At 34.2% G+C, this 15006-nt stretch overlaps 1 protein-coding gene across 3 annotated transcripts in view; it reads left to right on the top strand.

Moving 5' to 3' along the window:
* Positions 1 to 15006, top strand: part of Orc5 (origin recognition complex subunit 5) — a 48445-nt gene that overhangs the window by 10878 nt on the left and 22561 nt on the right. For 2 of the 3 annotated variants that reach the window (XM_090332939.1, XM_090332941.1), the window contains exons 6-12: positions 615 to 745; positions 5004 to 5052; positions 5140 to 5230; positions 7470 to 7522; positions 9079 to 9191; positions 10485 to 10532; positions 11599 to 11709. In XM_090332939.1, coding sequence (XP_090189065.1) covers positions 615 to 745; positions 5004 to 5052; positions 5140 to 5230; positions 7470 to 7522; positions 9079 to 9191; positions 10485 to 10532; positions 11599 to 11709 — 596 coding nt within the window. The remainder of the gene's footprint in view (positions 1 to 614; positions 746 to 5003; positions 5053 to 5139; positions 5231 to 7469; positions 7523 to 9078; positions 9192 to 10484; positions 10533 to 11598; positions 11710 to 15006) is intronic. The other variant, XM_090332940.1, reaches the window with a different exon arrangement.

Genomic DNA, 15006 nt, shown 5'->3' with positions numbered 1-15006 from the left:
GACATGAGAAAGGGTATCAATGTATGTGAAGTAATGTACCTTCTATCTGGCAAATGTAATGTAACCCTTCTATTAATTACAATAAAAATATATGAAAAAAAATGTAGTGTCTATAGTGCCTAATATTAACACTTTTTCTTTGGAAGCCTTGTGTTTTGATGTTTACTACATGCAGACTACTTTCTTTCAGATCAATTGTAATATACTAAGTCTTTTGGCTTACTTATTTATCCATCAGGGTAGGTTAAGTTTTGCTCTGATATCTCCTTGACATTTTTAGTGACATAAGAGTTTAGTGACAGAGTTTCTTATCTCATGGCTGGAGTGCAAACACAAGGCCCTTAGTTCACAAAAGTAAATGCAATTGTGCCATTGTTCTACATTTATTTATTTATTCATTCATTTATTTATTTATTGTCAGTCCTGGGGCTTGAACTCAGGGCCAGGGCACTGTCCTTGAGCTTTCTCAAGCAAGCACTCCAACCACTTGAGTTTTTATTACTCCTGGTCCTGAAGTATTTTTTTCTTTAAAAACCTTTTTTATGAAATGCTAGAAGATTAAAAAAAGGTACTATATGCTATTTATTTTAAGCTAACTTATGTCCTGTGAACAGGGAACCTTCAAAAGATCCTGTCCCATGATCATCCTCCAGAGTATTCAGCTGACTTTTATGCTGCCTACATCAATATTCTTCTTGGAGTTTTCTACACCGTCTGTCGAGATTTGAAAGAGCTTAGACACCTGGTAAGTGAACTTTCTGCTTACATATGTCTTTTTTTGTGTGTGTGCCATTCCTGCGGACTGAACTCAGGATCTGAGCACTGAGGCTTTGCTCAGGGATAGTCCTCTACCACTTGAGCCACAGCACCTTTTCCAGTTTTTCAAAGAATGTGGTACTGAGGAATTGAACCTAGGTCTTTGTGCATGCTAGGCAGGCACTCTACCACAAGGCCAAACTCCCAGCCCTACATATGTCTTTTAGTATTTTTTCATGTGGAAATGGTCAGAGACAAACAAGGAGCCAACCTGTATTCTGGAGATTTGGATATGGTGTTTTGAGGCTAATATGTCATTAAAAAGTCAATGTTTGAATTATTTCTTACTTGGACCTGATGAGAAAATTTGCATTTATCTTTGATGTGACTTTTTATTTTTCCTTAGCCATGTTGCTTTTTCTTTCTTTTTTTTTGGTCATAGCATTTTTTTTATTGTAATTAGTAAAAGGGTTACATGATATTTGCCAGATAGAAGGTGCATTAATTCACATACATTGATACCCTTTCACATGTCTTGGTACCCATTACCCTCCCCCCACACCCCCCCATGTTGCTTTTTCTTTATCTGTTCTCTAGTTACAGAAAATGTAGAACTCCATTAAAATCAAAGTGAGTAACAATAACAAGAAACTATACTTTCTATTGTTGTACATCTCTCTCTCTCTATGTGTTTTTTTTTTTGTTGTTGTTGTTAGTAGTTTTATTGATGATAAGAATCTCATAGGCTTTGCTGCCTGGACTAGCTTTGAACCATGATCCTCAGATCTCAGTCCCCTGAGTAGCTAGGATTACAGTATGAGCCGTGGGTGCCAGATTCCCTCGTATATTTTTTATTTTTGGTAACATGTACTTCCAAGTTTTATGTACATAGAAATGTTTGGCGCATAATCTTGGTGGAGTTGAGTATAGATACTTCAATTTCAGATCTTAGAGCTAACTTAGAGCTAGTATTTGCATGTTAAGCACTCTAAGTTAGGGGAAAAATTAGAATAGCAGTTCATATTTTTTAAGAAATTTAGGAAATAGTTGTGTTTTAATTTTTTTTGTCTCTTTTACTTTAATTACGGAGATGTAAAAGGAAAGTGTCAGGAATATCTTTTTTTCCTGTATTTTTTTTTCAGAAACCTTTTATTAGTAATTAAGATCTTAAAAGAAGCCAGTAAGATGGGAAGGCACTTATTTTTAAAGCAACATATTATCTTATCCTTTTTTCATTGCTATGCTCTTTTCCATCCTTTACTCTGAAGTAAAGGCATCCAGTGTATAGTATAATCTATATTTGAGTCAGAATATGGGAAAGATGGGCATTTAAAATTGTGGCCACATTTAGTATGAGTTAAGGATTTCAGGGCACTTCTGACTTACATGTAGATGTCAAGCATTTTTTCAATGAGATGAACAAACAAACTGTTGTAGCTCAGGCTATTCGTTAATAACATTCTAGAAGTTGAATGCCTTTAGGATGGAGCCCCACATTTCTGTGGGAAATGACAACAAAAGGAACTTACAGAAGAAGAAAGGAAAAGGGAAAGGTACCTAGAAGAACCATTACTAGGATTATCGGTGTGAGCCACTGACACCTGGTACTTTTTAGAAATGTTACCTGAAGAAATGTTTTTATGCACACACACACACACACACACACACACGCACGCACGCACGCACACACATACACGCACATATATATATCAACCACAGAATTGTGTGTGTGTGCGCGCGCATGCGTGTGTAAATTTAGTACAGTATGATGTTTTAAACACATCTACCACATATTTAAATTTGTTGTACTTCAAACATTTTCCCTGCCACATTTCCTAGAAATTACTTCTAAACAAATTCATTTCTTAATCATTTTAGCAAGGATTTACTTTACTGTCATTGTAGGAAGAAATAGAAAAAGTAAAAAATATTTCCTGCTCTCCCCACAGGAAATGGTAGTTTGACCATGATGTCAAATTTCTGGTGTCTTTTTCAGATGATAGATAGAGGATCACAGCTTAAGCACTTAAGAAGAAGGTGCCAAAATAATTGGAAGTACAAATGGTAGAATAAGGAGATGAACGACTATTAAAACAGCTCATATCTCTATTCAGTGGCACTATTATATTAATAGTTTCTGTAATTTATATTAGATAATAAAGGTATTAAATGATTTTTAATTTTTTTCACAAATTTGAAGCATTTTGAATTTACCGAAAGATTACAGATTCTGTACAAAGACCATCCCCCTAATCTGTAAATCATTTGAGAGTGTGCTAGTACTTGAAACTCCATTATCCTTGAATTCTTAAATGTGCAGTTATTACAAAGATATTTTACCCAACCACAGTACTTCAGTCAAAATCATAAAACTTTTTCTGACTGAATTCTAACAATTTCAAGTTCTGTAATGAAGGTGTACTGAAAGTTGTTTCCATGAGGGAGAGATGAGTAAGCTCTTTTTTTTTTTTTTTTTACTGTAGGGGTGATATACAGAAGGGTTACAGTTACACTCATCAGGTAGTGGGTACATTACTTCTTGAACATTGTTACCCTTTCCCATGTTTTTCTCTCACTTTTCCCTCCCACCACCCCCTCCCACTCATCTTGTTTTTCTCTTAACTTCCCTTTTTCAAATAAACATATAGAGTATACCAGGGTAAGCTTCTTAATTTGTCCTTCCTTTTGCAACCTACTCAGCATTTTTAATAGGCTACTTCAGCTCTTAAAGTATGACTTTCCTTTAAAAGAAGAGAAATATTATACTTGAATGAGGCTTTGATAAGATTATACTTTACTAATTTAAAAAATCCAAAGCCAGGTGCAGTGACTCATGCCTATAATTATAGCTGCTCTGGAAACTGAGATCTGAGGATCATGGTTCAAGGCCAGGCAGAGCACTAAAGTCCATGAGCTGAAGAGCTCAGGGACATTACCCAGGCCTAGAGTCCAAGCCCCATGACCAAAAAAAAAAAAAATCCACAAAATACTTTATAGATCTGAAGGGGTATCAATGTCTGAGAAGTAATGCACGTACTATCTGCTATCTGGCGAATGTAACTCTAACCCCTCTACACATTACCTCGATAATAAAAAATAAAATGAAAAAAAATTATGTATCTACAATCATAGTTTCAGACAGTGGAATCACTATGGATAGATTATACTCTGCTTCTGTTTCCTTAGCTGCCAAAAAGGACATAATAAAGATGCAGTTTTCAGGAATAATAATGCTTCTGTTACTGTTATTAGCATGAATATTTTCTGAGCATATAGTAATTTCTTAATAAAGTTATGCCTTTATGTCTCTCCCCTTTTTATTAATTTGTTATAGAAACTGTGTTTAGAAAGGTAAATGTAATCATATAATTATTAAGTTTTATACATTCAGTAATTATGTTGAATTACATTAAAATGCTAATTTTGCTTCTATAATTTATTAAAGCTAGATAATGACTCTTAAAATTATTTTTGTAATTCTTCATAAATTATTTAATATATTTTAATATTTCAACCAAAAAGCAAAGCAGCATGTTTCAATTAGTTTTAACAGTGTAACTTTTATGTTATGACCAGTGCTTAGATCTGAAAATCTTAAAGTTGACCAATATGGGAATTTCTTTCCTTAATCTCTTTCTTAAATTAATACTAGCACTTAATATTATCCCCTGAATTTAGATTACAGAGTATGTTTTCTCTAGGCCCCATCAAATTTGATGATTAATTCTTAAAAAACTACTAAATAGTTATAATTAGTTATTTTCTGAGTCTTTCACTCAGAATTTTTAGATAGTTAAAACATAGCTTCTTGGGTTTAACTTTCAGGGATTTTGATTTAATATGCCTGGGTTGATGCCAAGAACTTGAATTTGTAACAGTCTCAGGTAATGCTGCCAATAGGAGTGTGTCATACTCAGCTAGATGATGTTTAATTTATGATAATGTCCAAATGTTGGAAAATACCAGGTAATTCTTTGGACTTGAAGTATTTTACTAAGTGCTTTATAATTCTAGGAGATGTCATTAGTACTTGAAAGTAACAATAATGCTTTGTTATTTTTATGTCTAGGGCCTAATATATTTAGGCCAATTATACAGTTATACTCTTGAATTATCATTATTGGTATTTATGCTGCTTTACTGTAGTAATAGGTTATAATTACATTTTACTTGAGCAATTGAACTTAAATAAAATGACTTGATTCACAATAAGATTCATGTTTTCTTTTTGTTTTTCTATATTATAGGCTGTACTTAATTTTCCTAAATATTGTGAGCCTGTAGTTAAAGGAGAAGGTAATTATGTAACTTTAGTCATTATTTTTTTCCATAGAATTTTTTATATGATCTAAGTTATTGAAATTTTCTCCTGGGTATGTGTAGCAGGTGAGCGTGATACTCGTAAACTGTGGAGAAATATTGAACCCCATTTGAAGAAAGCCATGCAGACTGTGTATCTCAGGGAAATATCAAGGTAATTGCTCTTTACTTGATGTATAAATGAATCTCCTTTATATAAAATGCTTAAATTTTTTCCAAATTTAAGATGCTTTTTCAGATTTTGAAATATTATTTTGCTATTTGTTGAACATCCCTAATCCAAAATCTTGAAACCTAAATATTAAAAAACAATCTAAATCTACTTGTGAACATATCAGCACTTAAGTAGTTTTGGGTCTTGGGCCATACATCTGTAATTATTGCTAATAAGGAGGTTGAGATCCAGAGGATAGAGGTTCATGGCCTATGTAGAAAAGTGCTGAAGACTTCACCTCCAAAAAGAAATTGCCAGAAGCTGACCTGTAGAGTACCAGCCATGATAAGATAGGCTGAGTAACTATGAGACCTTGAGTTAACACTTTGGTCTGGAGGAAAAAAACATTTAGCATTTTTGGAGTTAATGTTTTTAAATTTTGAGTTGAGTGTTCTTTATTTCTACCATTTTTTGAGGGAGAGAGGATGTCTGCATTCCTTGAGTTGCGATTTCTTCATCTTCAAAGACAGCAGTGTAGCCTTTTATCTTCTCTGACTTATGTCCTTTCCTTGGAATGGTTCATGTCATGGCATACTGCATAATCCAGTCTAAACTGTCCCCAGGTTCTTGACTCACCACTTTATTTTCTTCTTGAAAGAACATATTTTATTTGGACATTGATATTGTTGGGGGAAGCATTTTCACTCTGCTACCAAGCAGGATTTCTAGATAAAACTTTGAGTTCAAAAATATAAAAGAGCCAGATGCAATTAGCCCATGCCTTCAATCTTAGCTACTCTGGAAACTGAGATCTAAGTATTGTGTTTTGGCACCAACCTTGGCAGAAAAACTTTACAAACACTTACCTGCAGTTAACCAGCAAAATGTTAGAATGGAGGTGTGGCTTAATGGGAGAGCACCAGTGGTGAGTGAAAACTCCAAGGCACTCAAGTCCTAGAATTAAAGCTCCAGTCTGTGTGTTTGTTTGTGCACATTCGCACGCGCGCACACACATACACAAAAACAAATTAAAATTTCTTAAACATTTGATCAGTCAAAAAGATACTTATAAAAAGAAAGTTAGCCAATAAATACAGCAAGATAAGAAATTGAATTTTTTAAGAAACTGAAGAAGTGAAGCTATAATAATCATGTCTATTCAACAATCTTAAGTGTCAAAGCTATAGACCTTAGTTTTATACATGGTGTAACTCAGGGAACACTACTTGTAAGGCATTTCTGAGTAATGTGTTAGTTACAAGCAAGGCCAGGGTAGGGAATCAAAATAGAATGTTACTGCAGCATAAAACAAGGATTCAGCTCTTAGCCCGTGTGTTCTCAAAGAATTTCACCTTTGTACCTCAACATTCTTATGTCATCAAAAGATATTTATAGACTTTGGAAATAGGGTTTAAGAATTATGTTTATCATGGTAACTAGAGCATCGAATGGTATATGGTATATTTTTGTTAGTGACTTTTGTTAGCATTGCATTTATACTCAGGATAAAACCTTATTTTAAACAATTAGCACCTAGGTATTATTCGAAGTTTATTTTTTTTGTTTTGGTTTGTTTTGGTTTTGTTTTTGTGGGCCTGGGCACTGTCCCTGAGTTCTTCAGCTCAAAGCTATTGCCCTACCACTTGAGCCACAGTCCCACTTCTTCCTTTGTAGTAATTAATTGGAGATAAGAGTCTCAAGGTCTTTAATGCCCCGGGTTGGCTTTGAACCGTGATCCTCAGATTTCAGTCTCCTGAGTAGCTAGGATTACAGCCATGAGTCACTGCACCCAGCTCTAAGTTTGTTATAAGATTTAACAAATGATTTTGTGCAGTGACAAGCATATTTTGTGACATGTTATTTTTCTTGGTTTTTAAATTTGTAAATAAATTTTAAAAATTAGGACTCTGGGTTACATACAGCATATGGATTTCATACTTTTTTTTTTTTTTTCCAGTGTCAGTCCTGGGGTTGAACTCAGAGTCTGTTCTGGGCTCTGCCTCTGCTTTCTTTTTTTTTTTTTCTCCCCTCATGACTAGCATCTCCACCACCTGAGCCAGAGTTCCACATCCAATGTTTCAGTAGTTGATTAAAAGATAAGAATTTCATGGTGGCTAACTAGGATAGCTTCAAACTGTTGTCCTCAGATATTAGCCTCCTGAGAGTTACAGGCATGAGCACTGACATCAGCTGAATTCATACACTTTGAGCTCATTTATGTTCTTATGTATTTTTTCAGTTCTCAGTGGGAAAAGCTACAAAAAGATGACACTGATCCAGGACAACTGAAAGGTATTAAAGAAACACTCAGAAAGTTACCAGCATGCTTCTTTCATTACAGATAGCGAAGTCACTACCAAAGAGCATTCAGTCAGAAAGCAGGGTTATAAAACATGTACTTTTTCCAAGTTGTAATGATGTTTCAATGATTTTCCTTCAACTGAATACTTTTCTAAATGTTTTAGTAATTTTTTTAGATATGAAAGTTAAGCAACTTATGTTTCTTTCATGTTTTTATTAAAACAATTGTGATGCAATCTTATCTTGATATATAAACAAACTTCTCAAATTTTATGGAATAAAATCCAACCATAAATTAACTCAGTTTGGGAATACACTTGGGTGGTCATGTTTCAAGCACTGTGCTTTTGCTTTCTTTAAGAAAACTATTAGAAAGGGTATCAATGTATGTGAAGTATTACACCTTCTATCTGGTGAATATAATGTAACCCTTCTATTAATTACAATAAAAAATATATGAAAAAAAGAAAATATATAATGAGTTAAAAAGAAAACTATTACTTTGGATTTATCCTAAGTAGAATTTGTTTTACTCTTAAAAAAATAAAAAGTCTGCAGAACTTGTTCTGCACTAGTTCCTAATGGTATGATCAGTTTTATTTCTAAAATTTGAGGAGAATATTTAACTTTAAATTACTGCAGGATTTAAAGTGTCCTTTAAAGTACCTAGCAGTGTCTGGCATATTGTACATATTCAGAAAATAGTAGATTTCTTTTCTTCCCTTAAGAATCATTGCTTCTTGACTATTGTTTTATTTTTTCATCAATTCATTCTTTCCTGTATACTTGGCATAAAAGGGAGGGCCATACTAAATAGTTTGTGAGCAGACGGCATAGCTTAGTACAAGACAGAATTTTTATGTAACTGTTGGCATTAATTATAGTATTATTTGAGATTTGTTATATGTGATTCACGTGAAAACACAAAGTAGAAATTCATATTATACTGTTTTGAGAAAATTGGGGACGACTTGGGGAATGTTAAATTAAAAGCACAGCCTTGAAGGGAAGAATGAGTAAGATGCAAACTTCAGAATATGAGGGCCCAAGCAAAAGTACATGAACAAAGCATGCCATTAATAATAATGTTTACTACTATTCATCATTTAAGTTGAGGAACTTTTTGACCTGAGAATACAACGTGAAAATGAAAATAGATATTGAAAACTTTATGATGGGACAGGTCAGCTACTTGGAAGGTGAAGATCAGAGAATCCTATCCTGGGCAAAAAGTTAGTGAGACTATATCACAACAGATAAACTGGGCATGATAGTAATGATAGTAGGTATCTATAATCTTATCTAAATGGGGGACATGGTTGAAGAATTAATTGTATTTTACAACTGGCTCCAGGCAAAAAAAAAAACCCACAAGACTTTATACAGAAAATAGAAGCTTAAAGAGCTGAAGGTATGGTTCAAGTGGTAGATTCCCTGCCTAGCAAGTAAAAAAGCTCCAAGTATGGACCCTAATACTGTGCCTTCCCACAAAAATGCCCAATGATAGCCTGACAGATGTCACCATGAAAGTATTTTTTTATATGTAGGTCTCTCAGCATATACACATGTGGAACTCCCATACTATTCTAAGTTTATTCTTATTGCTGCTTACCTTGCTTCATACAACCCAGCAAGAACTGACAAGAGGTTCTTCCTTAAGGTAATAGTAAGATACTGCTTTTCATTTTATTTTGGAAGATTCCAGAATACTCCTGACTTTCTATATTTCTATATATAGGTATCACACTTGAACATTCAACTATCAGAAGATAAAAAACATTATGTCTCTTAACCTGTAAAGACTTCTTGTCATTCCTTAAATAATATAATTCCCAACTATCTTTCTAGTATTTATATTATATGTAGTATTTAATCTACAGATGGTTTAAAGTACACAATAGGCCTTTTGGTTGCTATTTATTATGTCCAATGAGATTTACTTCTTTAGACTTGCAACCATTTATAATGGATTTTCTGTTTTTGGTCAGTTCTGGCACTTGAATTCAGATCTGGGCACTATCTCTCAGCTCTTTTGTTCAATGTTAGCTTTTTAGCACTTTGAACCACAACTCCACTTCTGATTTTTGAGTGGTTAATTGGAGGTAAGAGTCTTATGGGGACTTTTCTGTTCTCGCTGGTTTCAAGCTGCAGTCCTCAGATCTCAGCTTCTTAAGTAGCGAGGATACAGGCATGAGCCTCTTCTGCCTGGCTTTCTTTCTTTTTCTTTTTCTTCACTACTGTTCAGTCTCATGAGAGCAGGGTCTACATCTGCTCCCTCTATCTGCCCTTCTGGAATCCTGATGCTTGAGTGCTCTCAGTCAATATTTGTCTTTTAACTAATAAAAACTCATTCATCTTTGTAAGATATGTTCTTCTTTGTTGTTGTTTTCTGTTTTTGTTTTTTGGCCAGTCCTGGAGCTTGAACTCAGGGCTTGGGCACCTGTCCCTGGGCTTCTCAAAACTAGCACTCTTAACACTTGAGCCACATCACCACTTCTGGCTTTTTTTCTGTGTATGTGTACTGAGGAATCAAACCCAGGACTTCTTGCATGCTAGGCAAGCACACTCTACCCCTAGGCTACACTCCCAGGCCCGGAAGTTCTGTTTTTGTAGCAATAAAAATACATCACTTAATATAACAAATTATTCAAGAAGAATCACTGTTTAAATTTTTTTTTTGTTTATGTGCAAAAGTAATGTTACATCCAGGTTAAATCTAATAGCCTAAGACATACTGAAGTCTTTATATAGTGTATTTATAATATGTTATATTCATACAAAGTTAAATAAATACAATGGTTTTAAGTATAAATACAAGGTTATAGACAAAAGAATTTTGAAAGTCTAGATTTCATAAATTAGTGTTATGTATGACATATTTACCAAATGGCCTTTTCTGGTTTATGTAGTTCTATATTGTTTTATAATCTTAAAAATTATTTTTTAATTTCAGCATCATGGAAAAATTAAGAAAACCAACTTTCTAAAGAAACATGAAAAGGTATTTACATTATGAATTCTCTTATGGTAGAAACATGAACTTAGGATAATACAGGAAAGAGGTATTTGTATAATTATATTTGTTATTTGCATATGAGAACTTACTGATACTGTAGTGGACAGAATTCAGTTAAATGACTTCCAGTTGCAGGAACAACTAAATGCTGGAAAACCGATTATTGTCTTTGTCTCATTTTCTAGTTATCAGTCTTGGTTTAACTTATATGAATTATAAAAAGGAATATATAAGATCGTTAGCTGTAGTTTTACTTTCTTTTTTTTTTTTTTTTTTTTTGCCAGTCCTGTGGCTTGAGCTCAGGGCCTGAGCGTTGTCCTTGGGCTTTCTCAAGGCTCTACCACTTGAGCCACAGCACCACTTCTGGCTTTTTCTATGTATGTGGAGTGCTGAGGAATCGAACCCTGGTCCTCATGCATGCTAGGCAAGCACTCTTACCACTAGGCCAAACTCCCAGCCCCTGTAGTTTTACTTTCAATAGTGATTATCAGTCCTGGAATTTGGGATCCACGGCTTCATATTTGCTAATCAAATGTTTTACTACTTGAGCTATGCCTTAGTACTGATGTGATGATTTTTTTGGTAGATATATAGTGATAAAGCATAAAATGGGATGCTAGTAGATGAAAAATGGATTCAAGTTACTTGACTCTTCATGGATTAACAATCTCAAAGACACAATGTGAAAGCAAAAAAAAAAACAGTAAAAAAAGTTTCTAGTGAAGGTGTTAAAAATTCATTTTCGGTTCTGTATTATCTTGACAGATCACTTGAAAAAGTCATTTAACATCTAATTATAACAGCAAAACAGCAGTTTTCAAGATGGTAAATGATTAAGAAGATTATAGATACTAAGAAATATTTAAGATGTAAAAAACATGATCATATTAGGTAAGGTTTTAGATGAAGGACTATAGGTTAGATATGTTAGTATTTCTAGTGTGAAAATATGTGTATATGTTGCTATTGAGATTGTATGGTGTAGCAAGTGAGTGCTTTGGGTGAAAGAATAAAGAATAAAGCTCCATGTTCTTTTTTTTTTTTTTGACAGACAAGCAATCATCTCCTTGGACCAAAGTCATTTCCATTAGACAGATTATTAGCAATATTATATAGTATTGTGGACAGCAGAGTTGCTCCAACAGCAAATATATTTTCTCAGGTAAGCTTAAAATATTAGGTTATTACCTATAATTTTTTAAATATTTTAAATTTTATTGTCTGATTAATGTATAGAGTGGTTATAGTTACATTAATCAGGTAGTAGGTATATTACTTCAACACACTGATACCTTCTCATGTTTTTGTCCCTGTTTCCTTCCTCCCAATCATCTTGTTTTCCCCCTTTCCTATTTCAAAAAAATAAACTTATATACAGTATGCCAAGTAACAGTCAGATACAGTAACAACATGAGATTAACCATGAGGACAATAGAGAAATAATATAGTACATTAAAAACAATAATCTATAATTTTTAATTGGTTCCTCTTGGTACTTTGTTGATTTAGTTCCAGATTCAGTTTTTTGTTCAACCTATGTTCCCATCTTAACTAGTGTAATTGGTCCTCCATATCTGTGAGTTCCAGATTCATGGATTCAATCAAACACAAATACTCTCCCCAAAAGTTTTTCTTCTTTTTTTTTTTGGCCAGTCGTGGGCTTGAGCTCAGGGCCTGAGCACTATCCTTGGACTTTCTCAAGGTTAGAACTCTACCACTTGAACCTCATTTCTGCCTTTTTTCTATGTATGTGGTACCGAGGAATTGAACCCGGGTCCTCGTGCATGGTAGGCAAGCACTCTACCACTAGGCCAAACTCCCGGCCCCAAAAGTTGTTTTTGTACCAAACACGTATAGGCTTTGTTTTTCATGACATTATTTCCTAAACAATATATCAAATATTCATATAACATTTATTGTGAGAAACCTAGAGATAAAGTATATATGATAATATAGGTTATGTGCCAATAAATACTCTGTTATTTTACAGACTTAAATATCTGTAATTGAAAATTCCAATTGCAGAATCTTTAAGGGTAATAACTACATTGTTTACAAGGATAACCTGATGACAAAGCAAATTGTTTTCGATCCTTTTTTCTTCAGTAAGGGGAATTGTGAAAATTTCTTGCTGATTAAAGAAGTGATTCAGTGATCAAATTGATGAACTTTAATATATAAATACTGGGAGTTTGGCCGAGTGGTACAGTGCTGCCTAGCATGCATGAATACCTGGGTTCGATTCCTTGTTACCACATACTTAGAAAAAGCCAGAAGTGGTGCTGAGGCTCAAGTGGTAGAGTTATAGCCTTGAGAAAAATCCAAGGACAGTACTCAGGCCCTGAGCTTAAGCCCAGGACTGGCAAAAAAAAAATTCAGTAAAAACAGCATTTTAAAAAATGCATTTGCCAGTTGCGCTCTAGTGGCTCATACCTGTATTCCTACCTACTCAGAAAGCTGAGATCTAAGAATTGTGATTAAAACCAGTCCAAATAGGAGAGTCCATGAGACTCTTTCTCCCTTTAACTAGTAAAAAGCTGAAAGTGGAAGTGTGACTCAAGTGGTAGAGCAGCAAAAGGCCTTGAATTGAGATTGACACCTTCATATTAACTCTCTCTCTCTTTCTCTCTCTCTTTCTCTCTTTCTGTCACGTATATATACACATTGCTCTAAATACTGAATTGAGATTATTGGAGGCAATCTTAAATGTTCTTATTTGTTACATATGTGCTTTATAGATTGACATGTAGGTTGGTTCTTTTAAAAAATTGATTCTCCAGAATACTTAATTTTTCAGTTTCACTAGGTGCAGTAGAAGCATAAATAGAAAAATATGTTTTATGTTTTTAAAGAATGAGTTGATTTTTCTGTGTGTGGGGGGCTCATAAGGCTTGAACTCAGCCTGGCACTGTCCCTAAGCTCTTCAGCTCAAGGCTACCACCCTACCCTTGAGCCAAGCTCCACTTCCTGTTTTATAGAGGTTAACTGGAGATAAGAGTCTTAGGCCCAAACAGTATGACACTAAATGTAAGGACCTCCAGGGTAAGGAAACAAAAGTCATATAATGAGTGACTGTTGTCCTTAATGTACTATGTTATCACTCATCTCTTTTGCCATCCCTTGGTTATCTCATATTGTTATAATTTTTCGCCTTGTTATCCGATATATTTTATATGTGCTTAATTGGTTATTTGAAATTGGAAGGGGAAGAGGGGAAATCAAGATAAGCGGGGGGAGGGTGAGAGGGAAATGGGGAGCATGTCATGTCGATGTTTGTGAAGTTATGCATCTTCTATCTGGTGAATATAATGTAACCCTTCTATTAATCACAATAAAAAATTATTTAAAAAAAAAAAGTCTCAGGCCCTTTGTGCCTGGGCTGGCTTTGAACCTGATCCTAAGATCTCAACCTCCTCAATTATTATACGCAGCAGCAGGAACCATGCATTAATTGCCACTGCAATTACATCTGCTTGAAAGCTTCATAAATCACAGTACCATGTTGCTTACGTCCCTATGCAAAGTGAGATGTGAAACAAGCAGCAAGTGGGACATTTGTCTCCATCAGTGCACAATTACACTCCAGGAGAGGTACTTGCAGTAAATGCATGCTGAAGAGCTTGAAGGCTCTTTTCTTTTTCTTCCTCTTAGTGAGCAAAGAAAACCTTCCTGGACCGAATGATTGTTGGATAACTACTTAGAACTAATATGTCCAAGTGTGGAATTCCTGGGTCATTATATTGATATTGATATTTTTATTTTGTTACTTAAAAACACTTAAATCATACCTTAGCAGTGTGTTTTCTTATCTATTGAAAAATAATGTCTCTTCCTTTAAAGTCATCTGTATATAGACAGATTGGGTAGAAGACTATGACTATATATAATGTTAAAAGTTGACAGGAAATTTTGTCGTGTGAGAAAACATTTTCCTAAATAATAAATATAATCAATATGCAAGTACAGAAATATAAACTTAAGAACCCATAAACTACAGAGATTTAGCTAATACATTTATGTATTTTAAATTCTTCTATAGTCTGGTGTCTTTGTTTTTAACTAATGGAACTTATCTGCAGAATAAAAGTTAAGTATTTAAAAAAAAAAAAAAAGGATCTCAGCCTCCTGAGTGGCTAGGATTACAGGCATGAGCTATCACACCTGCCTGAGTTGATGCTTTTTTTTTTAAATATATTTTTATTGTAATTAATAAAAGGGTTACATGATATTTGCCAGATAGAAGGTGCATTGATTCACATACATTGATACCCTTTCACATGTCTTGGTACCCATTACCCTCCCCCCACCCACCACCCACTCCCCGTATTGGTTTTCCCTATCAAGTTTCAGATAACCAAATACAAATAAGTTCAATATATCAGATAACAAAGTGAGATACTGTAACAATATGAGATACCCAAGGGACAGCAAAGGAGATGAGGGATAACATAGTACATTA

The sequence above is a fragment of the Megascapheus bottae genome, chromosome 5 (assembly GCF_031878675.1).
Source record: "Megascapheus bottae isolate mThoBot1 chromosome 5, mThoBot2.hap1, whole genome shotgun sequence".
NCBI classification, from domain to species: Eukaryota; Metazoa; Chordata; class Mammalia; order Rodentia; family Geomyidae; genus Megascapheus; species Megascapheus bottae.
This window is presented reverse-complemented; position numbering and strand designations above follow the sequence as displayed.